The 25,674-nt window shown below is 50.1% G+C and overlaps 5 protein-coding genes and 1 long non-coding RNA gene across 6 annotated transcripts; 2 read left to right on the top strand and 4 right to left on the bottom strand.

Annotated features, from left to right (window-relative positions):
• The first annotated feature begins 8,029 nt into the window (after positions 1–8,029).
• LOC120678697 (oxysterol-binding protein-related protein 4C-like) lies at positions 8,030–14,130 on the top strand. The gene is made up of 4 exons (XM_039959996.1): positions 8,030–8,293; positions 11,792–11,950; positions 12,924–13,667; positions 13,769–14,130. The coding sequence occupies exons 1-4, from the start codon at positions 8,045–8,047 to the stop codon at positions 14,021–14,023; spliced, it is 1,407 nt and encodes a 468-aa protein (XP_039815930.1). The 5' UTR covers positions 8,030–8,044; the 3' UTR covers positions 14,024–14,130.
• LOC120678700 (uncharacterized protein At4g08330, chloroplastic-like) lies at positions 10,460–11,002 on the bottom strand. The gene is made up of 2 exons (XM_039960000.1): positions 10,920–11,002; positions 10,460–10,827 (listed from the first exon to the last, which is right to left on the bottom strand). The coding sequence occupies exons 1-2, from the start codon at positions 11,000–11,002 to the stop codon at positions 10,476–10,478; spliced, it is 435 nt and encodes a 144-aa protein (XP_039815934.1). The 3' UTR covers positions 10,460–10,475.
• Positions 14,131–14,282: 152 nt separating the features above from the next.
• LOC120678698 (pathogenesis-related thaumatin-like protein 3.5) lies at positions 14,283–16,842 on the bottom strand. Its single transcript, XM_039959997.1, has 3 exons — positions 15,377–16,842; positions 15,029–15,287; positions 14,283–14,874 (listed from the first exon to the last, which is right to left on the bottom strand). The coding sequence occupies exons 1-3, from the start codon at positions 15,885–15,887 to the stop codon at positions 14,493–14,495; spliced, it is 1,152 nt and encodes a 383-aa protein (XP_039815931.1). The 5' UTR covers positions 15,888–16,842; the 3' UTR covers positions 14,283–14,492.
• A 174-nt stretch (positions 16,843–17,016) lies between these two features.
• Positions 17,017–18,866, bottom strand: LOC120678699 (30S ribosomal protein S16-2, chloroplastic/mitochondrial-like). The gene is made up of 3 exons (XM_039959998.1): positions 18,595–18,866; positions 18,430–18,475; positions 17,017–17,458 (listed from the first exon to the last, which is right to left on the bottom strand). The coding sequence occupies exons 1-3, from the start codon at positions 18,725–18,727 to the stop codon at positions 17,224–17,226; spliced, it is 414 nt and encodes a 137-aa protein (XP_039815932.1). The 5' UTR covers positions 18,728–18,866; the 3' UTR covers positions 17,017–17,223.
• Positions 18,867–19,203: 337 nt separating this feature from the next.
• On the bottom strand, positions 19,204–22,978 carry LOC120677727 (pentatricopeptide repeat-containing protein DOT4, chloroplastic-like). Its single transcript, XM_039958903.1, has one exon. The coding sequence runs from the start codon at positions 22,731–22,733 to the stop codon at positions 19,467–19,469; it is 3,267 nt and encodes a 1,088-aa protein (XP_039814837.1). The 5' UTR covers positions 22,734–22,978; the 3' UTR covers positions 19,204–19,466.
• A 1,000-nt stretch (positions 22,979–23,978) lies between these two features.
• LOC120677526 lies at positions 23,979–25,219 on the top strand. The gene is made up of 3 exons (XR_005676352.1): positions 23,979–24,377; positions 24,465–24,636; positions 24,752–25,219. It is a non-coding gene; the product is annotated as an uncharacterized LOC120677526 (long non-coding RNA).
• Positions 25,220–25,674: the final 455 nt, after the last annotated feature.

The raw sequence follows: 25,674 nt of genomic DNA, 5'->3' as shown, positions 1-25,674 counted from the left end.
GAAGGACAGGACTTCCCCGAAGGCTACGAAGACGGCAAGTTCAATCCCATCCTTTGATGCATGTTTCTGTCCTAGTTTATATAAACACAACCCAATGGCCTGATTTATAAACTGCATATGTTTTACTTGTATGAAAACACGGTTGGATAGCCACCCCTTGATTTGTGGCGACCATTCCTTGACCACCTAGATTAATGTCTGATTTTGTTTGGACGTTAATCGATATTAGAATGCTTAGGACTTTACTCATAATACTATTTGATTTTATAAAGAAAATGTGTGCGTGTGGGAAGGGATAAAATGTGGATTTTCGAAAAGATGAGTATGGGCGAGATGGACGGCATTCCTGTGCGATTTGCCGATTGGTGTGCTTATGCCTGAGTGGCAGGGCAAAGAAGGGAGATATCCATCTTGTCGCGTCTAAGGACCGAGTTGGTGTGTCATCTCACCTAACTCCACTATCGTGCAAACCACTCGACCGTTGAATGGGCAACGGCGTAGCATAAATCCCACTAGTTGGTGTGGTAGCCATCAGGAGAGCTGGGAGCAACGGGTGACTAAGGAAAAGGGATAAGCCCCGAGTGACTTATGCCCGGTTATACCTAAGTGAACGGTCAATGACCCCTTGGTGCAGCCCGTGATGGCTAGTCAGGCTTAGCTATGGTGGGTAATGGCTATGATGGGATCTACACCGACACGACGGTGCACGAGTTGTGGTATCCTACTTGTGGGTAAAGTTGCACACCTCTGCAGAGTTAAGAATCTATTCGAATAGTCCGTGCCCACGGTATTGGGCGAGTTACGGTGTGGTCACATAACTAGTGTTTCTTTGGGATGGGCTGGTGTGAGTTGTTTTGGAATTGTGTCCGGCAGATGTGCCGTGTGCTACGACGGACGGGGAGTCCGGTAGCAGTTTAAAAATTGGAAACTCCGTGTTACTTCTGGAATTGATTTTCATAAAGGTCTTCTTTAAAACAAACCCTTGCATAAAATATAGTTTTTCTGCAAATTAAACCATAACCTTATCCTTGATTTACCAAGGCATGTTATTCTGATTTAACCCCTCCGTGGGTGTGGTTGGACTTGCTGAGTACGTTTGTACTCACCCCACTCTTACTTTTTACAGAAGGAGATCCAGACTTCGTGCCAGACGACGCCGAGTAGGGTTACCGTTCTACACCCAACCTTGCCTGTGGTACCGGCCCTGTCGAGATGCCTCCGCTGTCGCAGTACTCTGAGCCCGTAGTAGACCCTATGTGGTTTGCAGTCTGGTGTTATGTTGTAGCTTGGTTAATAATTATCATCATCTGTATCGAGTGTCCTCCAAGGTTTGTACGGTTTTGAACCATCTGATGTAATAAATGTGGCATCAGCCTCCTGGGACTGGTGCTTTGTATCACGTTTAAGTCTTCTCTTATGAGGGGACGCTTCAGGTGATGAGGTTGAGGTTGTGCATGGTGATGCCTCTTCCTTCATTGGTACCGCCGATTCCGAGTTCGTTGGTGCACATGATAACATCAAGTGTTTATCGGGCCTGTACTTGACCGATTACGACTTGATCAGTTGCACCAAGGAGGGTTTTGTCTCTGCAGTCCTAAAGCTGATGGAGAATCGGCTACACTTACTTTTATGATGTAGCAGGGCAACAACACAGAGCCGACCGGTCAGACCGCTTCCTCTGACCGGTCAGACTAGCCGAAGCCCACCGGTCAGACCGGTGCACCAGACCGGTCCAGCGCAGACTGGCTGCAGCAACGTATTGAGCACTATCGGGAGAAGGCGAACGATATGTGCGAAGCTATTGAAGACTTGGATGACTTAGATAAGTTAGGCCAAGGTTTTATGTCGGCTGATCCTTTAGAAAAGGTAGATATTGGAGATGGTTCTATTCCTAGGCCGACTTTTGTAGATGCAAACTTATCGGATGATTGTAAAGCCGATTTAATAAAGTTATTAAAAGAATATATCGATTGTTTTGCATGGAAATACTCTGAGATGCCTGGTTTGAGTCGTGATTTGGTTGAGCATCGGCTGCCAATTAAGACCGGTTTTAGACCTTATAAACAACATTCTAGGCATTTTAATCCTGTTATGTATGACCGGATAAAGGAAGAAATTAATTGTTTATTAGATGCTGAATTTATTCGGTCTTGTCGTTATGCAGAGTGGATCTCTAATATTGTGCTCATCGAAAAGAAAGGTTCGGGTAAGATTAGAGTATGCATTGATTTTAGAGATCTTAATAAAACTACTCCTAAATATGAATATCCTATGCCTATAGCCGATATGTTGATCAATGAAGCCTCTGGACATCGTGTTATCATTTTCTTGATGGCAATGTGGGTTACAATCAAATATTCATGGCCGAAGAAGATACATCTAAAACGGCCTTTAGACGTCCTGGTTTCGTTGGTTTATTTGAATGGGTTGTTATGACTTTTGGTTTGAAGAATGCTGGTGCTACTTATCAAAGAGCTATATTGATGATATTGTGATTAAATCGGCCGATATGAGTCATCATTTGGCTGATTTAAGACTTGCTATTGAGAGGATGCGTCAGTATGGATTGAAAATGAACCCGCTCAAGTGTGCTTTTGGTGTATCGGCTGGAAAGTTCTTATGTTTCATTATTCATGAGAAAGGCATAGAGATTGATCCAAAGAGAATTGAAGCCATGAAGAAAGTGGAGGCTCCTACTTGCAAGAAAGACTTGCAAAAGCTTCTGGGCAAAGTGAATTACTTGAGAAGATTTATTTCTAATTTGTCTGGAAAGATTGATGCTTTTACTCCTATTCTTCGGTTAAAGAATGAAGCTGAATTTACTTGGGGGTGGAACAGCAAGAAGTTTTTGAGAAGATCAAGAAGTATTTGTCTTCACCACCGGTTCTCAAGGCGCCTAAGAGAGGCATTCCTTTTGGGCTTTATGTGGCTGTGGAAGACAAAGTAATTGGTGCTGTTTTGACTCAAGAAACCGAAGGAAAGGAGTATATTATCACATATGTTGGTCGACGACTTATTGATGCGGAAACAAGGTATACATTTATTGGGAAATTGTGCTTATCATTATATTATACTTGTACCAAATTGAGACATTATCTTTTATCAAGTACCTGCATAGTTACTTGTCAAGCCGATTTTATTAAGCATATGCTACAAAAACCGATTTTAAGTGGTAGAATTGGAAAGTGGGCTGATGCGCTTGTTGAATATGATTTGGCTTATGAGTCTTTGAGAGCTGTTAGAGGCCAAATTGTAGCGGATTTCATTGTTAAACATCGTATTAATGATGAGCATGATTTGGAGGTCGGATATATTACTTGCACACCATGGAAGTTGTTCTTTGATGGATCGACTTGTGATGATGGACAAGGGATTGGTGCCGTTCTAATTTCCCCGAATGATACTATTTTTGAGTTCTCAAATCGATTAGAAGAAGAACGCACGAACAACCAGTTGAATATGAAGCACTTCTATTTGGCTTGGAGTTCTTAGAGTCAATGGGCGTTAAACATGTGGAGGCTTATGGTGATTCACTTCTGGTGGTGCAGCAAGTATCCAAGGTATGCCAATGTTATAACAGTTCTTTAAATGCATATTTTGATAGATGCCTTGATATTATCTCTTACTTTGATGAATTTGTAATCCGACATATTCCAAGAGATAGTAATCAGAAGGCAAATGCTCTGGCTCAGCAAGCATCTGACTACAATGTTACTAAAAAACTATTTTAACATGAGAAAACCGATGCAAGCAACAGCCGAGTTACTGGTTCTGGACGAACCAGACATATCGGACGCCCCGACCGGTCTGACCGCCCAGACCGGTCTGACCGGTCTGACCGGTCGCTTTGCTGAAAACAGCGAGTCGGCCGCCACTTCCAATTCCAAAGGGAAGGCCGAGGTTGCTGACTGGAGGGTGCCTATTGTGACATATTTAAAGGACCCTGGTCATGGCGTGGAGAGGAATATTCGGTGTTTGGCATTTAAATATGTTTTTTGATTGACGATGAGCTTTATCGTCGAACCGTCGAAGATGTACTTCTCAAGTGCCTAGATTCTGATCAGACCCGTGTTGCTATGGGAGAAGTTCACGAAGGCATCTGTGGTACACATCAATCAGTTTCTAAAATAAAGTGGTTGCTTAGGAGAGCCGGTTTCTATTGGCTAACTATGATGGCGGATTGTTTTAGATATTATAAAGGGTGTGAAAAATGTCAGCGATTTGGTAATGTTCAGTTACTGCCTGCTGCGTTATTACATCCTATTATCAAGCCATGGCCGTTCAGAGGTTGGGGGTTGGATTTCATTGGTCAGATTAATCCCCCTTCTTCAAAGGGACATTGCTTCGTGTTGGTTGCTACGGGTTACTTTACTAAGTGGACCGAAGCGAATCATTTGAAGAATATGATACATCGGGAGGTAATTGAGTTCATTACATATCATATTATTCATAGATTCGGTATTTCTCAAACTTTGACAACAGATCGAGGATCATCTTTTATTTCAAAGGAGGTACGTGATTTTGCTGAATCTTACAAGATTAAGGTACTCAATTTATCTCCATATTATGCTTAGACCAATGGTCAGGCCGAGTCTAGTAATAAGATCTTGATAAATCTCATCAAGAAGAAGATAGAAGAGAATCCTAAGAGGTGGCATGAGGTATTATCCGAAGCATTATGAGCTCATCGTATATCTAGACATGGTGCTACTAAAGTTACTCCTTTTGAGCTTGTATATGGTCAAGAAGCCGTTTTGCCCGTCGAGATGAATCTGGACGCTTATAGGTTGGCTAAACAAAATGACCTTTCTGCTGTTGATTATTATGATTCGATGATGGACAATATTGCTGAAGTAAGCGACAAGCGGTTGTAAGCTTTGAAGGAAATTGAGAAGGACAAACTTCGGATTGCTAGAGCTTATAACAAGAAGGTAAGAGCAAAAAAATTTCAAGTTGGTGAATTGGTTTGGAAGACAATATTAACTCTTGGGACAAAGAGCAATAAGTTCGTCAAGTGGTCGCCAAGTTGGAAAGGACCATACAAGATTGTCAAAGTTATCTTCAGGAATTCTTATGTGGTGGAGACGATGCAAAGAGAGCGTCTTCCAAGAGCTCTTAATGGAAGATACTTGAAGAAATACTACCCCAGCGTGTGGCAAGACGCTTGAAGATGAAGACGGCCGGTATAGAATATCGCCCTTAGCATTATTTTTAGCATTGTACTTTCTATGCAAATCTATGTAATTAGGCTAGCTTCTGGCACTTGCTTTTTAGTTTGCAAAGCTTACTAAAAAACAGAGGGGCGTATGTTGGCAGCCAAAATTGGCATTGCCGAAGACCGACCGGTCTGACCGGTCTGATCCTGTGTAATCCGAATCAGGTTAGATTTGATTTGTAGAGTCCGTTTGTAATCCGATTTGGAAGGGGTACGTCCTCCCCGGCCTATAAATATAAAGGCCACGACCGATTGAGGTCCTACTACCCAATCGAATCAATCAATCTACTATTTTCCTATTTTTCCTAAACCCTAGCTTTTCCAACCTCGTGCTGTCTTTGTTCGTCTCTACGGCGTTGAAGGACGTCTTGAGTGGCCTGCCGACCTCAAGACAACCCTAGATCTGCGAGCTCCGACGGGGTCCCTCCCGAGCTCGTGATTTTAGGTCTTCGCGAAGCCTCTTTGCGTCCGACCGGTCTAACCGGTTGTGCGACCGGTCTGACCGGTCGCCGGCGAGCTTCGTCAGGTTCTAATCGTTGCTATCCTGCGTGTTCTAGCGCTTGTGTGTTGGTCAATTCTGCGTCAACACGTTGTTACTTGACAAATAATATTCAATTATAAACTAATTAGGGTTAAAAGATTCAGCTCGTGCTAATCAGTTAGACTGTGTAATTAGTTATTTTTTTAACTAAATTTAATGCTCCATATATGTGTCCGAAGATTCAATATAACGGATACCGTGCAAATTTTTTTGAACGAAACATCACCTTGGCTTTGGTGGTGATAATCCTAGCCCGGACACAGATTGGACTTGCCAACACGGTGGGGCTAAAACTAGTTGACACGGGAGGTTGCTGCAAGTCACGATTACTTCGGAGTTACTGCTACTCTACGTCGTCTGTCATGATGACCGCTAGTTTATTATGCACTAATCACACTGCCTGATTTAGCACAACCTAGTTAGCTCCGTTGAGTTTGAGCTCAGTCAAAATGGCTGTCTGGCTGTACTTAACTGAGTTTGATCTCAGTCAAATGGCTGTCTGGCTGGCGCCACCAGAGTTATAGTATGTACTATACTCCCGAGTTTAGGAAACAAAACAAAGAAGGCGAGAATCACTTAAAAAAGGGGGAATATTCCCATCCATACCAAAAACACATGGAATTTCTAGATTTCATGATCGGGAACGTGTCGGGGTCAGTAGATGTTGGCTTTTATATAAAAATAAAAGCCAACAAGAAAATAAGAAAGGTCCCGCTTTACATGTGGGAAAGAATCAAAGGAGCACCGAGAAGGCGAGAACCGACCTGATGCCGGCGACCATGGATGGGTGGAGCCCGTGGAGGGAGGCTTCCATATGGATCGTTCCCGCTGCTCTCCTTCTTTCCCCTTCTCCCCAACAGTTCCCGAGAAGGCGAAAGAGGGGCGGAGCCAAATCCGGCGTCGATCAGCCAGATTCCCCTCGCTGGAGGCCGCTCCGGCGGCAGTACTGCAGGGGAATCGGGCGGATCGGCGGCCGCCGTAGGTTTAGCTTCTAGTTTTAGGGTAGGACTAGGTAGCTAGGGTTGCCGGCGGGCTGTGCGTCACTGCCTCCGTTCGCTCCGGGTGGAGGTGGCGAGGTTCGATCCATGGCGGCTTCTTTTGCTTCCGACGGCCTTCGGGCTAGCGGAGGGCGGTGTTTACCTGGGCGGCGTCTCCGGCGGTGTTGAAGACGGCGGTTTCGTCTGCCTCTTCTTCTCCTCAGTTGGTGGCTGCTTGTGGTCTGCGTTTCCCCGACGGCGCTCGGATGAGGGAGACGACGCCGCGTTCGTGGAATAAGGTACTCCGGGCTTCTCTTCTTCGTCGTCGTGTGCTCCGGCGGTGGCGTTGGGTCCGTGAGTCCTTGTACAGGAGTTTGTCTTCTTTCTTCTTTGGTCTTGCTGCTTCTCTTCCTGATGTTCTTGGAGGCGGGTCTTGCGGCACCTGGTCTTTGGAGGTTCACTCCTTGCGGAGTAGGGGAAGTTTGGGTTGGTGTGGCCAGATCGGAGGGACCGACAGCTGATGATCTTTGCGGACGCGGATGGAAGAGTTGGCAGCTCGATGGGAGGAGGAAGAAGCATAGTAAGGGTTCTGTTGTAATTTTCTTTTTACTTAGGGTCCTTTCTGTAAAAATAGGATGTACTGTGTTCTCACTTATCTAATGCAAGTTACATCCTGTTTCAAAAAAAAAGACGGGACGTGAGGGTCCATCGCCGCGCTTTCGGCCTCGAGCGAGCTGAGAGAGTATGCGTGTGTCCATGCTTTCTTTATTTTTGAAAAAAAAACAAATGTGTGTGCACGCTAGTACGAGTGCATGTCCCACTCCCCACCCGAAGCCTGCCAAGATATGGGCTTTGTTTGGTTACGTAGAATGTTAGAAAATCATAGCTTTGATCGTTAATTATGGTGTCAAACTAAATCAGTTTATAAAATCTTTCAGAACCCCTGCGCTTGCGCTAGGAACCTTGAAAAATCTAATGAAGCCTTTGACCGTATAATTAGAGAATGGTTGCTGTAGCATCACTGTAGCCAATCATCAATTAATTACCATCATTAGATTCGTCACGAAAAATTACACTCATTTCTGAAAAATTTTACAAATAGACTACATTCTGGACTCCATACATACGAGATTTTTTTCTCGACTTGCGTGCGCTAAAGATCGTGGAAGAAAACCAAACAAGCCCATGGACCGGCCGACCGGGACACGGCGGAGATGACGTCACGCCGGCCCGGCCCCATACCCAGAGAGAGAGAGAGAGACGGGTGCGCGGGGTTGTGGATATAAATAAACGCGCGGCCGGGGGCCATGGATGGAGCTGCCAAAGAAAGCAAGGCGAAGGGGGATCGATCGATCGGCGGGGAGGAGGAGCTCTGAACATCTTCGCACCGTCGCGGGCAGCTGGCTTATTCCTAGCTGCAGCGCGGCACGCGCGGAAAGAGCTAGGGAGGAGGGATCGGAGGGGATCGATCGGCGGTCGTCATCCGCGCCGGCGGCTAGCAGCTTGCTTGCTCCTCCACCGGACCGGATCATCCTCGCTCCCCGCCCGCGCGCCCAAATGGTACGCCTCGCCTGCCTCTCCGTCTCCGGGTCCGTCGATTCTCCCGAGCAAGCAAGCGCGCATGTCGCGCGGTCTGATCGAGACGGCGAACCTCCGGCCGCGTGCGCCCACCCCGGCGCCGGCCACCGCCACCGCGCCGGCCGTTCCGGTGGAAGATTCTTCCCGACCTGGGCGCGGCCGGCCGGGCATGCATGCACCTGGCGAGCTGCGGCCTCTCCCTCTCCAACGCTAGCTTTGCGACTTGCGTTAAAGAAAGAGAAAGCAGGTTCCGTCCACACAATCGCTTGTGCTTTGCGACTAGCTTTGCCGCCTACCGTGCTTGTGCTTGTCTTTTTGTCCTTACAACACGTCGTCCCAGAGGCGCTAGCTCCACCTTTCCGTCGCCGCGCGCGCGCCGCGCTCTCCGCTCCGCCGCCCAGTCCGCGCGACCGGCCGCGGCGCCGCCGGCTGACCCGCTCGGTTTGGAGCGCGGCGCCGCCGGAGCCTGCTGTGCCCCGCGCGCGGAAGGGGAACCAAAGGCGCGTCCTTGTCCGGGCTCTCCTCTCCGTCGCCGCGCGCGGCTTCCTTTCCTCCCCTTTCGTCGCCACGACCACACGTTCGGGCGACGGGGCTCTTTCCGGACCGGACACATTCACCTCTCTCATTTCTTAGCCGCGTTAACAAATAACAACATCCAATAAACTAGAGCCCCGCTGACATTTGCGCGCCCGCTCGCTTCGTCGCCCGTCCGTTCACACGCCGCGGCGTCCTACCGCCGCCCGGCCGGCCGGCCGGCCGGCGCTGACGTGCAGACGCGCATCTGCCGACGACGACGCAGAGACTCGCCATCCGGCCACGGCGACCACTGCTCCATGTCATGCCGCCCTTTTCTTTTCCTCTTCGACGGATGCATGTTGGCATGTTGCCCTTTTCTTCTCGCAAGAGGGCGGCGTTCTCCGTCTCCACGCAAACCTACTACACCGCTTCTACCTACAGCTGCTGCTGCTGCTGCTGCAAGCGTACAGTGCACTCCACGCATGGCGATTTCAGATGTCTCGGTCAGCACGCGCGCCGCCGGCGGGATCACGGGGGCGGTGGCGGTTCTTGGAGCGGCCGCCCCTTCCCCGAGCCGGCCGTTTCCTGAATCCCGCAGATGACGAGGAGAGCGCCTCGAGAGCAACGGACGCATGCAGGAGCTAGCAGCCATTTCTTTACGGTGCCATTTGGAACCTTCCTTGGCGCGCCCGGCCAAATTTCTGTCTCGCTGGTCATGTTCAGTTTTTGTTTGTCTTTTCTCGAAAAACGTGCGCGAAAAATTTCACATGTAACCAAACACGGCCCTTGTTCCTTCCTGATGGTGATGAGCTCGGCAGCGTCAGCCAGCGCAGCGCCTCGACCGGCGGCGAGCCGGCATGCTGGCAAGATCTCGCGGCGGAGCGTGCCGGCCTCGTGCCCTCCGCTGCCACCGTGTTTTGGCTTTGCCCTCCGACAAATCCTGACCGTCCGTTTCTAGTTCAGCTGATACACTAATGACCAAGATTACGATAGCATAATACTACACTTGTATTAACACAAGTAGAAGCTTCTCTCCTATATAAAAAAAATCATAGAAACTGAAAAAAAAAACTACTAGTATAATAGCTGCTCCTGTGAACGGAACCCGACGGTAACACGACAAGTCATCAGCCCGGCCGGTCGCTTGTGACGCTACCGTCCAGTCGACCAGTCGCGCGCGGTGAGGCACGCAAGTTCACCGGCGGGCGGCGGCGCACTACTAGAAAAAAAAGATCATAGGCGCCGGTTAAAAATGAGCATTTACCGGTTTTACAACCGGTACCTCGAAACCGGGACCAATGGTGATCGTCTAGGACACCGGGTGAATCACCCGGTGCCTAAGGACTTTTTGGTACCGGTTGCTGCCTTGCCCGTTCGCTAGCCTCTCTCCCGTCCCCTGTATCCTCTCCCATTCTAATGCAACAATCATTTCAAATCAACTACAAAATATTAAATCGACCGATACAAATTTCATAAATCTCACAAATCATTCAAAGAATCGATTACAAGATTGATACATTCAATACAATCCCACATGCTATCTTTATTTCAGAAAAATTTCAAAAAGAAGAAAAATTTCAATTCAATACATTCAATTCAATACAAAGCCAGGAAGGAGAAGTCAGGCACCGTCAGACGGCGCGGGCGGCTAGGCGGCCGTGCCGTCGCCGTCGTCGGCGTCGGCCAGAGGCTGGAGCGCGTGGATCCTGATGTCGTAGCGCGGGGACTTGCTGCCGTCGGCGCCGCGGCCGCGGTCGTCGTAGCCGAAGCCGAGGGTGGCGCCGCACTTGCGGCAGAGGAGCCGGGTGCGGCGCACGAAGAGCCTGCGCGCGCGCACGTCGACGCAGCGGAACTCGTCGGTGTGGCCGAACCGCGCGTCGTCGATGGCGTCGAAGGCCACCACCCCGCGCCGCGCTGCGCGTCCGTACCTGCCGCCCACGATGCCCGCCGTGTTCCGGTCCGACGAGCGCAGGCGCAGGTCGTACCCGCACGCGCCGCAGCTGCCACGACGAGCACGGCCGCGGTTGTCAGCTGGAGAACCCAACCTGCCACGATCGTCGCAGCAGAAACCATGAGAGGAGCAGGCACTAACTAGTAGGTGACGGCGGAGAGGCTCCTCTGGAGCGCCGACGACGCGTCCTTCTTCTCCATCTCCATGTCCATCGGTTGATCCATCGGCGAACCGAGCTAGCTTGATTCAGGCAGCTGCCTCGCTCCTCGTGGCCATGGCGACCAGAGACGCGCGAGCGTGGCCAGCAGCGCGCGGCAGCGTGGCCAGCAACCAGCGGCCCGCGGCCAGGCCAGCAACCAGCGGCGGCCGAAGCAGAGAGGACGGGGCGCAAGGGAGGTGCTGAGGCGCCGCCGGGGAGAGATCCGCCGCCCTGTCGGGCCTGCGCGCCCAACTTCCACCGGATCCGCGCCTCCGCCGACGCGCGGCCACGCCGGGCCGCCGCTAGAGCTAGAGAAACGAGAGAGGTAGAGAGATGAGAGCTAGAGATCGAAATGAGAGGGGTAGAGAGACGAGAGGGGACGGTCAGCGCTTAGAAATATCAGACGCGAGAGGCATTGGTACCGAGTGGTTTCTTCAACCGGTGCTCAATCTCAACATTTAGTACCGGTTTGTTTTATCACCCGGAACTAAAAGATGTCTCTTTTATTAATTCCGGGTTATGGCACGAGCCGGTGCCAATTCTTGATCATTGGCACCGGGTTGTGCCATAACCCGATGCCAAAGGCTCCCCTGAACACTTGCTCCAAATCAAAAGTACGAGCTACCGTTGCACCCGGTACTGATGCTCTCATTAGTACCGGGTGCAAATTGCAGGTGGTACTTTTCCTCTGGACCGATGCCCTGTTTTGTTTTCTAAGTAGTGGCGGCTGGTCGCCGTCAGCCCGTGAACGCACGCCGGGCCGTGCTTCCCGATTTCTATGGCGGCTAAAACTGGTTGCGAACCGGCGGTGCAGGTGGAGTCGGAGGGCGAGCTCGAGGCGGCGGCCGTGCTGACGCCGCCGCTGGCGCTGGAGGGCGGCCTCGCGGCGGAGCTCCGCCCGGCGAACCTCGCCCAGCGGGTGCTCAGCCTCTTCCGCAACGTCAGCCCGGGATCCGACCTCTCGCACTTCCAGGTACGGTGGTTACTGTTTTCAGATGCATCCCAGTGAAACCGAACTTACACTTCACGCATTTTTTTATTGCTGAAAGTGTTGCTCTAATTAGATAGTGTTAGGTCTTAATGCCCCATCCATTTGGTCTAGGATCTAACAATTTAATCACATGATTGGCATCATATCATGCACTTCTCCCTAAATTGTTTGTTTACCAGCGTTGCTAGGCTTCACCTAGTTGGTTTAAGGGCGTTGAGACCGGAACTATTTCTTTTTCTATTAAAAAAAACTACTTGGTCTACAAGCTAAAAATAAGCTAAGGTCTTTGATTTGTAGAGTAAATAAATTTTATTTATTTTGGAACAAATGGAGGAGTACTTTACCCAGTTGCTTCGAGTAATTAGGAGCACTAACAACAGCACATAATTTGGGGGCTGACAGTGATGGAGTAGCCGATGGGATTTTGCATGCGAGAGAAAGTGAGGAGCAGGTACGCTTGGCGCCTGGTCAGCTAGGCAACAAAAACGAGTTTCAAAATGGTAAAAGAAGGGGCTAATTTCTCCTTCCTCCTCCTTTTTTTCTCAAAAATGGAGAGGGGGCTCAAGAGGGAGAGGGGGGGGGGGGGCTCATTCGGGTCTAGCAGGACTGCCTCCTAGACCCGGTGCTGGATCCGCCCTGGTCCCTTTGAATCGGGACGTGATCATTGTTTGTTTCTTCTCACCTGACTGCGGTTGCAGACAGCGTCAACACCGCCATGAACCATGATGACCAGTTTCATTTCGTTGTCATGTCAGGTCTCTGTTTATTAATCTCCATGCTTTGAGCAATGGAGCTTGATTACTATTTCCATTTTAGAAGAGAGAGTTTTTTCAACGGGAATATGTCCTGCAAGAACGACGATGACAATCATCGTAGTCGTAGCTGCTTCAATCAACAATGTTGGATTTGAATCCATGACGACGGAATGCTGTTGTCTCTCTGTGAAAATTTGCAGCTGCCAGCGACGTTCAACCTGCCCAAGTCGCAGCTCCAGATGTACGGCGAGGGCGTGTACAGCGCCGGCGAGGACCTCCTCGGGCGGTGCGCCCGGGGCAAGGACAGCCTGGAGCGCCTCACGGCGGTGGTGGCCTGGAGCATCTCCACGACGCGGCCCCCCATCTTCGGGTTCGCGCCCTACAACCCGGTGCTCGGGGAGACGCACCACGTGTCCCGCGGCCCCCTCAACGTCCTCCTCGAGCAGGTCTCCCACCGCCCGCCCGTCTCGGCGCTGCACGCCACCGACGCCGCCGGGGACGTGCGCCTCGTCTGGTGCCAGAGCCCCGTCCCCAGGTTCCACAGCGCCAGCATCGAGGCCGCGGTGCGCGGCCGCCGGGAGCTGCGCCTCGCCCGCCACGCCGAGCGCTACGAGCTCGACTGCCCCAACCTGCTCATCCGGTTCCTCCCGGCGCCGTCCGTCGAGTGGGCCGGCGACGTCCGCGTCGTCTGCGCCGACTCCGGGCTCGAGGCCCAGCTCAGCTACTGCCGGACCCGCTCCTTCCTTGGCTTCGGCGGCGACGCCAGGTGCGTCAGGGGCAGGATCTTCCGCTCGGCGTCGCGGGACGAGACGATCTACGAGGTCGACGGGTCCTGGGACAGGACCGTCTCGCTCAAGGACGTCGCCGCCGGCGAGGTCTCCGTGCTGTACGACGCCCAGCGAGCCATTGGTAACCTCACCACGCCGGTCGTTCAAGACCACAAGGTAATTGCTCTTGAAAATCATTTCAACCTGAACTCTGAAAAACTTGGTTTGACATCGTTTCGATCAATCCCTGTGCTGATCGATGATCATGTTCGTCTCAGGGCGTGGCGCCGTCGGAATCCGCCGTGGTGTGGGGCGAGGTCAGCGACGCGCTCCTGAAGGAGGACTGGGAGAAAGCCCGGCAGGCGAAGCGGCGGGTGGAGGACGAGGCGAGGAAGCTCGCCAAGGAGAGGAACGACAAGGGGGAGGTCTGGACGCCCAAGCACTTCTCCCTGTCGCAGAACAAGAACGGCGAGTGGGAGTGCTGGCCCTTGGAGGAGTCGGTGCCGCCGGCTCCCATTGTCGTCCCTTCATGACAGTAGAGAGAGTACCTGACATGTAACAAGAGTTATGCGATAAACCTGAATTTCATGGAAATTTGTCACTAGTTCATTGTCTTGATTCTTCTTCGTGTTCTTCAGAATTGTGATCGACCGTAGTGATGATTTCTTCCAAAAAAAATAAAATCTGCCGGTGAACAAGAACAACTGAACATTCTGAGAAGAACAACAAGAACAACTAAACAGAGGAACTCAATACCAGTTTTTTTTAATAAGAAAAAGAAAAGGAACTGAATTCATGGAGAAACGAACAATGTGTTTTTATTATCCATATTATTATTTTTAAGTTTATTGTCCAGATTCTACATAAGCTAATTCAATCTGTACATGTTTCCATCTCGATTGACTATGGTGGATTTTATCACTGCTAGTGCTACACATGCGGAGTCCACGGAACTACTGTCAGTGAATCCTACAAGACCTGTGCCTGACGCCCTGACTACGTTCATGGCGAGAATGACCAGAGGAGGAACAAGAGCACTGCAGGCAGCAGGAGCCACAGCTGGTCGTGTATCGTGCTGGCTGACGACAGCGTCATCCACGGCGGCTGATAGGTGCTTCCAGTTCCAGCACCGTTGCTGGCGGCCGGAGGCGGCTGACCGGTGCATCCAACGCCATTGTTGTCAGTACTAGGAGTAGGAGGCGACGGGTTGGTGCTACCGACGCCATTGTTGTCAGTAGTAGGTGGCGGCGGGTTGGTGCTCCCGACGCCATTGTCGTCAGTAGCAGGAGGCGGCGTGCTGCCAGCAGCGCCGCTGGTGCCACCGCTAGTGCTCTGTCCATAGGCCGGCGGCGATCCTAGGGGAACGGCGCCGGGACTCTGCAACCTGTGCAAACAGACAAGGATATAGGATCTGTGACTCTGACCAGAAACACATTTCAGAGGCTGTGGATTCTGAAGTGTGTGAAGTCTGATCAGTGCGTTGCACTAGCAATGTTCAGTGAAGACGAATGGCGAGGCGTGTTGCGCGGCGAGATTACCCGGAGGGAGGGAGGCAGAAGGCGACGGTGTAGTCGGCGGCGTTGCCGCAGGTGAAGGTGCTGGAGCCGTCGTCGTAGGCGTAGCTGTACGCGCGCGGGCACGCCGTCTTGAAGACGGACGAGTACGCCGTCGGTCGGCACGTCGTCGGCGTCGCGTAGGCGCCGCTGCAGCAGTACTGGTCCTGCCCGAACGCCTCGCACGCGCTCCGGCACGCCACCGTGCCGCCGCCGCGGTCCACCTGCAGCTCCTTGGGGCACGCTGTCACACACACAGAATTTCAGGTGTCAGACAGAGCAACAAAAACTTACTAGTAGTTAGGACACGACATGGACGCGCGCGGAACGTACAGCGGTTGAGGTCGGCCATGCAGCCGGTGGCGTTGCAGCCGCCGGCGGCGCCCTGCCGCGCCCGCGGGACGGCGACGACGGGCAGGTTGTACCCGTCGACGAGGCTGACATCGTAGTAGTCCAGGTCGCCGGCGGCCTTCCCCAGCGTGACCTCGAACAGCGTCGCCGGCGGCGTGGCGCCGGTGCCCGCACACTCCATGCGCCCGCCGCAGTCGCCGGTCTGGCACGCGCCCTGGCCGCCGGCGTCGAACGCGCAGCCCGTGCGCGCCCATAACCGGCCGGACCACCCCGCCGGCGCCGGGACCTGCACGGTCTGCCCCGGATCGAGCCTGAACCCCGTCGTCGGCAGCTGCGGCGTGCCCGCGCCGGCGAGCGTCCCCGGCCAGATGGGCTGGGAGCAGTAGTTGGATATGGTGAAGCTGCAGCTCGCCGTGGTGATGCTGCAGCAATGGGACAGTGCTAGCACAAAGATCAGCAAGCATGGTGAACTACAACTTCTTGGCGTTTCCATGGTGTTCAGGTCTTGCAGTACTTCTGACTTGGGTTTCACTTGTCAGTTGTCACAAATTCACTATGTTCTTGATAGGATTGGAGAGAGTTGAGAAGAGATTTTGGACATGGTTGCAGTTGCAGGCTTTAAAAATTTTTGGGTCGCAGATGTGGAAGATAAAGGTTACTTGGTGACATTGCTTTAGCATTTTGCGTGCATGGGGTGGCCTCAGTGAGAAGAAATACCTTATGTAACAATGCAAGGGATAAAAGTGAAATTGGTACTAGGGCGAGTAGCTAGTCTACTAGTAACAGTGTAACAATTGCAAGAGTGTATATACCTTAATTCCTGACTAGATATACGTGCTGTGTTGTATCAATCTTAAACAATCCTCATGGTGAACAACTCAAGGGCCATGGTTTCATGCGCTATGTTCATGGATAGTTTTGCAAGTCACTAAGAGCATAAGACCACTCCAATCAACACATACAGATCCAAAATTCAAGCACTGAATTGAATTAACTAAAACTGACACTGCAATGTTTTCTATTCAGGGACTAAAAAAAAGAATTAGCCTATTTGGGCCATAACATACGACTCTGAACATTGCTTCCAGGTAGGTAAACTTGTCTTGCAGCAATAAGACGAGTACAAGTAAGGCATCAATCCCACACACACTGTCATGACACTAAGTACTTGGTTCTACTTCAAATAACTGCACCATTTCATCTGTATAAACAAACAGCATAGGTATCTAAACAGACGCCAGCTGCTATCTTTGCAAGTCAAGAAAGTATATATCGTCATTCTAGCAGCTTGGATAAAAGCATTGCTTCTGATTGGGTATGACAAAAAAGAATAACCATCCTTAGGCAACCAACTTTATGCTTCAAAAAATTGATCATGATGAGCAGCCGAGCAGGTACCAAGTATTTACCTCATAATGAAAGTAGAGGTCTCAAAATTATCAAATAATCATACTCAGCATAAGCCTGGCTTAGCCCTCACTCTATCCTCAAAGAGGCCAATAACAAGCTCACGACAATAAAAAAAAGCATACAACTTTCAAAATTCTACACGCAGCCTATTGATAAATAGTGAACAAAGATAAGTCTGTGCAGTATCAGGTCCACGTTCCATAGAGGTATGGTGAAGAATATTCAAGAAAAAGCAAAATAGAAGCTTTTTCAGGGCTAAACTTCAGTTGCATAAAGTAATTATTGTTCAGAAGTCACTTGGCAAAAAGTTCTCACATTGTGCAACAGTAACAAGCTACCAAACCAACCTGCAGGGCATAAATGCTAAAACAACTCATATGTAGCATAGTTATACTAATGCATAATATTATCATGCCCATTCAAGCCGTCTTCTCAATCGATGCTCCATTTTCACCATCTGGAGCATTAGGGTCATCAACAATTGTGAGACCATAAATGTCCAAAGGGTGTCCAGTCATCGGATCAATAAGTTGTCTGTCCCGAGGCCCGCCCTTGTGTGCCATAGCTAACATTGGAGGTGGAGGTAGAATTCCTGCACGAAAGAGTATGCGCTCAACAGGATCTGTTGGCTGTGCCCCAACCGACAACCAATACCTGCAGCAAGACGATAGTTACCTGAGAATGAGTCTGTGAGTGACAACCTAATATCATTCCATTCTCTAAAACAAATACATGTTCTGTAGACAATCACTGTCCCTTCACTAACTTGTCAAAGGCAGCATAGCACATATCGACCAAAATAAATAATGAACTCAACAGCTGGAAAACATCAAGAGAAACCACAAAACTGGCCACCTACAGAGCAGTTACTGAAACTTTGAAAAAAAAAAATCTACTGTAACTCTTAAAAGTCGGTCATACAGATATATTTTCCCCCATGCCATGCCTATTATGCCTATGAATAGTCAAACAATTTCAATGGGCAGTTCACATCATGCTATCATACTCTGATACTCCAGAAATTATTTGACCACGCAGATGGAAAAGGCTGAAATACTAGAATGATGATAAAATTTCCAAGTCGGCTTCTATCAACTGATCTCAATTCTCAAATTGATAGGGTTCAAAAAAGGTATATCATTTGCACCGCTTAAAATAATTTACTTCCTGCAAATAAGCATTCAGAGGATGCACAGCACTCCAAAAGGGCATGTAAAATCCCAAGCACTAAGTAATGCGCTGCAAAACATGGACACTACGATCTAGCAGTTAGCAACTTAGCATCAGCCCTGGATTTGGAACTTTTGAAACTATGGACAGGATAACAAAGTTACAATTTGACCTTCTCTTCACCTCAAAGGTTTAAAAGTTAGATATAAACAGAACGGTTACTGACGAGTAACGACTAGCCACGTGACTAGCTTCTGAGTAAAATAAAAACTTGTAGGAAAAGGCAAATAGCTAGTTCAATAACAAAGCAGAAAAGGGAGGAGAGGTAATTCCAGGAGTGCTCTTGCATTCCACAATGCCAAGTTGTTGGACAGTTTGACAACCAGATCACGACCAACTAGTTCGACAACCATCTATTACTGCAACGAAAGGACAACGAGTGCCGGTGTACTCACTTCACACGGTCAAATTTTAACCCCATCCTCTTGCCACCATCCTTCCCTGCAAAACAGCACACACGTCACTGCTCATCCCTACCCAATCGCAAGGCTAGGTTATTCGACCTTAAGGAATCAAAGCAATTTGATGGAGGGGAGCACCGGATTAGGATTGGACGGTACCGGGGAGCGGGTTGTAGTATCCGAGCACCTCGAGGTGCTTGCCGTCGCGCGGGGAGCGGCTGTCGGCGGCCATCAGCCGGTAGAAGGGCCTGTTCCGGCATCCAAACCGGGCCAGCCGGATCCGCACGACCATCCCCGCTCCTTCCTCGTCCCTTCGCCTTTTCGGAGCTGTTGATGCGGTGGCCAGTGGGGGAAGACGAGGGTTTTGGGAGAGGGTCAGAGGGATGGAAATGTTTTTTTTTTTATTGAAATGGAGTGGAGGAAACGCGGAGGTGGTGGAGCGGAGTGGCAGAGGTAGACGAAGGGATACGTCCATGGGCCGGTCAATTGCATGGGCTTTTATTTTTTTTGCAGCAACTGAATGGGCTTTTACGAGCCCAGCACATCGTTTTTCCGCGCAGGCAGATGCAGCGGCAGCGTGGCGAGCTCGCGCCGGCGCGGCGACACGGCCAGCGGACGGCTAGCTGCTCAAGTCAGTAGCATAACAATCACCTCTCACATGATTTAGCAGGTCTTGTGTCTGCTGAAAGACATGATTGACATTTTACATGTTGAAACGTATTCACCCTTTTTATCTCTTTATACATTTCTAGGGATTGTAACTTTACCTTTTGGAAAGAAACTAGGTTGCCTGAATTTTATTGCCAAATGGAGACACATATGTACATAGTAGGGATTGTAACTGTGTTTCTCGAGCGCACAGAAAGTGTTGTTTCTTACAAATGAATCTTCCCACACCATTCTAAAGTCACCTCTAAAACTTTTAAAGACAAATCACTGCATACGCAAGATAATATGGTGCAGCTAGTAGCAAAAATATGTACTCTCTGCTATCAACAGACAAAATTTTAGTTACATGATTGGTGTTTCATTCAGCAGTACCCTCTGCAAGAACACCTGCCTCCTTCAAAACGATGAAACCTGTTTGAATCTCTCAAAATGATTTCTCTGTTGCACATCTTGGATATGAACTTGGCAGCCTCATGGCAGTGGCTACAAACCCGTGAGTTCTTCGTCACGCGGATTGGCCGACCTTCTGACAAATTCAGCACGCCGAATGCGATGGCGAGCTTCGAGCTGTGCCCACAAAGTGCCTCATCATGCACAGCATTGTTGGCACCCATCAGAGCATACTTTTTCTTAGGATCATGGCCTTCTTCTTTCATCCTTGTGGTAACATTATCCAGGAACCCTGCAATCCTGCTTCCCTGTGGGTGATTCCGGTTATCCGCGTCAAAGACATGAACCTTGCCTCCAACCTCAATCCAACTGCAGCCAGAGTTCTCACGGAGCCCTCGACCACCAATCTTGCTTTTAAGCTTCTTGACAGCCTCCCATCTCTCAGCCTCAGTGTAGATGTTGGCAAGAAGAACATAGTATCCAGTGTTCTCTGGTTCCAGCTTGAATACCCTGTCTGCCACCTTCTCTGCAAGCTTGACATCCCTGTGAATTCTACATCCATGCAGCAATGACACCCAGATGCTTGAATCAGGTTCAATAGGCATTGACTCAATGAACTCAAAAGCCTCCTTCAGATTTCCAGTATGGCTAAGCAGGTCAACGATGCATGCATAGTGCTTCAATTTAGGTTCTATTTTGTGTTCATTTCGCATAGCATTGAAGAATCTCCATGCCTCATTTCTAAGACCTGAATGGCAGCAAGCATACAGTATGGCACTGAAAGAGGCTGAATCTGGCTCAACACCACTGCTTCTCATCTCTTCAAAGAGGGCAATGGCATCTCTTCCACAACCATGCATGCCATATCCAGCGATCATGATGGTCCAAGATATGAGGTTCTTCTTAGTCAATCGGTCAAACAAAAGTCGAGCTAGCAGTAACGCACCACACTTAACATACATGTCCACCAGTGCATTGGATGTATAATTGTCTTCCAGATATCCTCTTCGTAGTGCATAAGCATGTATCTCCCTGCCTCGCTCCAAGGATGAAAGGCTTGCAGCAGCAGGAAGTATGCAGGTCATGGTCACTGCATTAGGTTTGAATTGAAGCAACATTTCACTGAACAAAAGGAAGGATTCATTGGCAAGATTATTTCTGGAGTAACCTCCTATCAGTGTATTCCATGAGATTATATCCTTGTTTGTCACACGATCAAAAATCAACCGTGCTTCTTCAATATTCCCACATCTCACATACATTTCCATAAGTGCATTGGTAACAGGAAGAAGTTTCTCCATTCCATTTCTGATGACATATCCATGGACGGATTTGCCTTGTTTCAAGGATTCATCACCAGCAAATGCATGTAGGGCACTGGTGACTGCAAAGACGTCTGGCCTGATACCATCCAATACCATCTCTTGGAGTAATCCAGCCACTTTGTCAAACAGCCCTGCCCTAGTATAACTTGTGATCATTGCTGTCCATGACACCACATTTTTCTGATCCATACTTCTGAATATCTGATTCGTGCTATGCCAATCTGAGCAATTTGAGTACATATCAAGAAGTGCATTAGCAAGAGGTGTTTCCCCAATCAATCCAGTTTTCACTGAATAGCCATGAAGCCCCCTTCCTAAAAACCAATAGCATGACTGAGAACAAGCTGGCAAAACACCTAGCAACGTAGCTGAGTCCAGCTCCTGCCCTTGTATCCACATTGTTATGAACAGCTGAACAGCTTCGCTCTTTAAGCCATTGGAAGTGCATCCGCTAATTATTGAATTCCAAGAAATGATGTCCTGATGAAGCATTCCATCAAACACCTCGAGTGCATCCTCAATCCTGTTTGATTTTGCATAGAACGATATCAGTGCGTTGCAAACTGCACACTGTGCCCCAAAACCCAACTTTACGAGATACCCATGAACCACCAAGCCATCACTGACACGAGACAAACTAGTGATGCACTTCAGAAGGCATGAAATGGTGTGTTCATCTGGGGTAATGCCAAGCCCATGCATTTGCTCAAAAATTAAGAGGCTTTCTTGAAATTCACCAGCCTTTGCATAGCCACCGATTAACAGATTCCTCACATGCAAGTTACTTTTTGATGACATCACATCAAACACCCTTCTTGCAGAGGCCATATCACCACATTTCACATATAAGAATACCAGTTTTGATCCAAGAACATCATCTATTCCTCTCTCTAATGATTCAAGATCCCAAAGTAATCCAGATTTCACAGAGTATCCATGCACGACTTTCCCAACAAGGTCATAACCTAACTCCGCACAAGCAGGCAAAACACTGACCATCGTCACCGAACTGATCTCCAAACCCTCAGACCACATTTTGCCGAAAAGATCAACAGCCCTTCCATGCCATCCATTGGAAAAGCAACCGCTAATCATAGAATTCCAAGAAATGGCATCCCGGGGATGCATAGTCTCAAATACCTGCATCGCACCCTCCATCAAGCCACACCTTGAGTACAACGCGATGAGAGCATTAGCAACCGCACATTCTGCTCCAAGACCCAACTTTTCAAGCAATCCATGAACCACCTCGCCGTCCATGATGCTGCCCAAACTGGCAATGCACTTCAGAACACAGGAAACGGCATGTGCATCCGGACTAACCCCACAGCAGTGCATCTGCCTAAACAGCAGAACACCTTCTCCAAAATCACCAGCCTTGGCATACGCACTCATCAGCGAAGTCCAGACACGGACGTCGGCGACCTGAGGTGGCATTTCATCAAACACCCCTCTCGCACTGCCCAGATCGCCGCATTTGAGGTACATTAGCACTAGCCTCTTCCCAAGAACGCTCCCAATCCCACCCGTTCCACCGCCGGACGCGCGCAACAGGGCATGCGCTCTCCTCCCGGCCTCCAGCGACCTCTCCTCCCCGCAGAGCTGGATGACCGCGCAGTAGCTGCGCACATCAACGCCGTCAGAGCCCAGCAGCCTCACGGCCTCCGCGAGGTCGCCCGTCCGACAGAGGCGCTGAATTTGCAGGTTCACGTCGGAGCTCGGGGCCCGGTTGGGCGGGTAGTCGGTGCTCCTCGGACCTGGAGCAGCGGCGGCCGTCTGCAGTGCTTGACCGGCCGGCGGCACGAGCACGCCGCACCGGGTTCTCACTCGTGGGTTGGTGGCGGTCTTGGGAGGCGGCCATGGTGGCGGGGCGCGGTGGTGGGTGGAAATGGTGGAGAGCGGAGGCGTCGGCATGGAAGCGGGGGCAGGGGTTCAAAACCTGCCGCCAAGTGCCGTGGTTTGGTTTTGCTTGGTTGGGTGCGGAGGAGACCGGAGCGGCGTCGCGCTCCGCCGCCCCAGCTCAGAAGCGGTAGGAGGGAGCGGGCGGCGGCCGCGCGGGAGAGAGGCGAGGGCCGAGGGTGGGAGGGGAACCGGAGGGAGAAATCGAGGAAGAGAGAATGGGAGAGGAAGAGGATAATAATAAGATAAGTAAACCACTGGCCTGTTTTTTTTTTGTTCTATTTCCACGTTTGAGCTCTCCAGTAACTAGGGAGTGAGTCAATTCTGTATAATATTTTATTTATTTTCGAGCGACCAGCCATGAGAGAAAACAATGGCGAATTCTGTATGCTATATATCACGCTATATTTTTCCCAACCCGAAGCCTGTTTGCGGGCCAGCGAGGTTAATTTCGGTCCAATAATACTTTGGTGGCTCCATGCTGTAGTCTTTTATGTTTATTTTTTGAATTGTATTTTTTATTAACTGATACTGCTACTGCATGTGAACATTTGACCCACACTGCTTTACATTATATTTCTCTAATTTTGTTTTTTATTTTTTGTTGTACTGCTTTGTATTTATTATTTATTTATTTTTCTCTTTCCCTATTTTTCATTTAAAGCTTATATGTTTGTGTTATATTGGGAAGATAGGAAAGTTCAACTTTGCAAGACCAATAAAGGATTAGTCATTTTTACCAATGTGTCAAATAAGAAATTTTCTCAAATATTACCGCTGGTTAATTAGAACGGGGTTGCTAGCGGTCGGATGTCAATCAAAACTAATTGTTGCCGTTGGACAAAACGAAAAACTAATGTTACATGCAACATTGTATTATTGTTCGATTGTCCTGTCGCTTAGCTCAACTGACCACGTTGTTCATTACCTAGACTATTCCTTCTTTCAGTTCCCACCACAGAAATTCTTCCTTAAGTTCCCACCATGAAAATTGACTGCAAGTCGTAGGATATGACTATCAAGACATGTGCCGGAATAAACAAGATTTACATATGGAATGCCCGATTCATGGGGGTATTTAACTATTTGCCATCCTTACAATTTATACCTGCTTGTTTGTCATTCTTTCAAACGAAGTTAATTTTTTACCACCATCTTCTACATGAAGCTAATCTTTTGCCAATTTAATCTACGTGGCGCGAGAGATCGAGCCATATCACCTCGCCAACGTGGAAGACACGCGCGAAATGACCCCGTGCCCCTGCCTACCTCCATCTATCTTGCACCTCCATTGTCTTCCTCCTGTAAACCGCCCCCTCCCCCGCTTAATTTCCTCTGCTTTGCCCCTGCTGCTGCAGAGCGCCGAGGTGGATCCCCCATGTCCAGCGCCGCCTCTGCCGACTCGGAGGAGATCAGGGCGCGCGTCGTCCTCCATGCGGATGCCGCCGACGAGTGGGCGCGCCCAGAGCTCGAGGCCTTCCACCTGCCCTCCCAATGATCTCTAGCGCCGTCGTCGCCATGAGCGACCACTCCGACCCCGACTCCTCCCCCAAGTCCTCCTCCCCCTCCGCCCGTCGCTGCTCCTCGCCGCAGCGCGGCCAGGACCACTCCAACTAGAGCGGCAGCAGAGATGGCGTCCTCGTCGAGCTTCTCGCGCAGGTATGGCGTGAAGCCGACTCCGTTGCGATGCATGGGCCCGCGCTCCGGACCAACGGCTTCTTAGGAGGAGCTTCTATCGCTATGCAGGAAGCGCCAAGCCTTGGGGCGGACCCGGACGGCGGCGTCGTCGTGAACAAGCCGGCCGGCGACCTCGCCGCCACGGGCTCCCGCTCCACGCACGCTCGCGCTGGACGAGTCCATGGCCGTCATCGACTTCCCTGTGGTGTCAAGCGCTGGCGCCGAGCTCCGCAAGTACCAGGTGCTGCTTCCTCTTTCCTCAGCAATGGATTGGATTGGCCATGCGTGATTTAGCACATGATTTTGCACCGGGCAAGCTCTAGCCCGTGATGTGACGTGCAATTATTTTGATTTAGGAAAAGAAGGAGGTGTGACGGGCGCGAGCAACTGCAGGGACGACGCAGCGGGAGAGCTCGAGCGCAGCGGCGCCCACGCCGAGGAGCGCGAACTCGGCGTCGGCCATCACCGCGAGGCCGTCGGGAAGAGGGAGTGGCGAGCGCGGAGTGCGTGGCCAAGGAGCAAGAGGCCGAGAGGGAAGAGAACCGCGACCCGCAGGTGAAGATGCCGCACGGCCAGGCTCGAGCTGCTGCCGTCGACGAGAAGAACCTGGACGCCGGCATCGAGGAGGAGAGCAACGCGGGGAAGAGACAGCGAGTGGAGGAGAGGCACGAGTGGGTAGGGGCACAGGGGTCATTTCGCGTGCGTCTTCCACACTGGCGAGGTGATATGGCTCCATCTGGCTCGCCACGTCAGCTAAATTGGCAAAAGATTAGCTTCGTGTTGAAGACTGGCAAAAAATTAGTTTCATTTGGAAGGATGGCAAACGAGCTGGTGCAAACCATAAGAATGGCAAATAGTTAAATACCCCCAATTCATGGGTGCGCAACATTCAAAAACCATATCGACAACATCTCCTAGATATGAATAAAACAAGTAGAATCCTGATATTTGAAAAAATTATAAGACTCCAGCATTCAAAGTGTACACTACTAGAAAACGGGCCTTGGGCACTGGCTGAGAAAGGCCAAAGGCACCGGTTTTCCAACCGGTGCCCCGCAACCGCGACCATTGGCCTCTACTTAAGACATCGGGTTTTTCAACCGGTGCCTTAGGCCTCCATTGGTACCGGTTGGAAATACCAGCCGGTACCAAAGAGGCTGCTACGCTGACGTAAGGTGGCAGTCCTTTGGTACCGGTTGGTATTTCCAACCGGTACCAATGACATTTTCCCTTTTTTTCTCAAATCCAGTTTGTTTGTTCTATTTATTACTGTTTATTC

Source organism: Panicum virgatum, chromosome 6N (assembly GCF_016808335.1).
Source record: "Panicum virgatum strain AP13 chromosome 6N, P.virgatum_v5, whole genome shotgun sequence".
Lineage (NCBI taxonomy): Eukaryota > Viridiplantae > Streptophyta > Magnoliopsida > Poales > Poaceae > Panicum > Panicum virgatum.
Note: the sequence above shows the minus strand (reverse complement) of the source record. Positions and strands in the feature narration are given on the sequence as shown.

Excerpts from the sequence above, each read along its gene's own strand:
- LOC120678697 (XM_039959996.1), top strand. The coding sequence starts at position 8,045 with ATGGAGCTGCCAAAGAAAGCAAGGCGAAGGGGGATCGATCGATCGGCG. Across the intron at positions 8,294-11,791 it reads CCCGCCCGCGCGCCCAAATG|GTGGAGTCGGAGGGCGAGCT; the intron begins GTACGCCTCGCC and ends CCGGCGGTGCAG. Across the intron at positions 13,668-13,768 it reads CGGTCGTTCAAGACCACAAG|GGCGTGGCGCCGTCGGAATC; the intron begins GTAATTGCTCTT and ends TGTTCGTCTCAG.
- LOC120678700 (XM_039960000.1), bottom strand. The coding sequence starts at position 11,002 with ATGGATCAACCGATGGACATGGAGATGGAGAAGAAGGACGCGTCGTCG. Across the intron at positions 10,828-10,919 it reads CTCTCCGCCGTCACCTACTA|CTGCGGCGCGTGCGGGTACG; the intron begins GTTAGTGCCTGC and ends TCGTCGTGGCAG.
- LOC120678698 (XM_039959997.1), bottom strand. The coding sequence starts at position 15,887 with ATGGAAACGCCAAGAAGTTGTAGTTCACCATGCTTGCTGATCTTTGTG. Across the intron at positions 15,288-15,376 it reads CATGGCCGACCTCAACCGCT|CGTGCCCCAAGGAGCTGCAG; the intron begins GTACGTTCCGCG and ends TGTGTGTGACAG. Across the intron at positions 14,875-15,028 it reads TTCTGCCTCCCTCCCTCCGG|GTTGCAGAGTCCCGGCGCCG; the intron begins GTAATCTCGCCG and ends CTGTTTGCACAG.
- LOC120678699 (XM_039959998.1), bottom strand. The coding sequence starts at position 18,727 with ATGGTCGTGCGGATCCGGCTGGCCCGGTTTGGATGCCGGAACAGGCCC. Across the intron at positions 18,476-18,594 it reads ATACTACAACCCGCTCCCCG|GGAAGGATGGTGGCAAGAGG; the intron begins GTACCGTCCAAT and ends GCTGTTTTGCAG. Across the intron at positions 17,459-18,429 it reads TTAAAATTTGACCGTGTGAA|GTATTGGTTGTCGGTTGGGG; the intron begins GTGAGTACACCG and ends GTCTTGCTGCAG.
- LOC120677727 (XM_039958903.1), bottom strand. The coding sequence starts at position 22,733 with ATGCCGACGCCTCCGCTCTCCACCATTTCCACCCACCACCGCGCCCCG.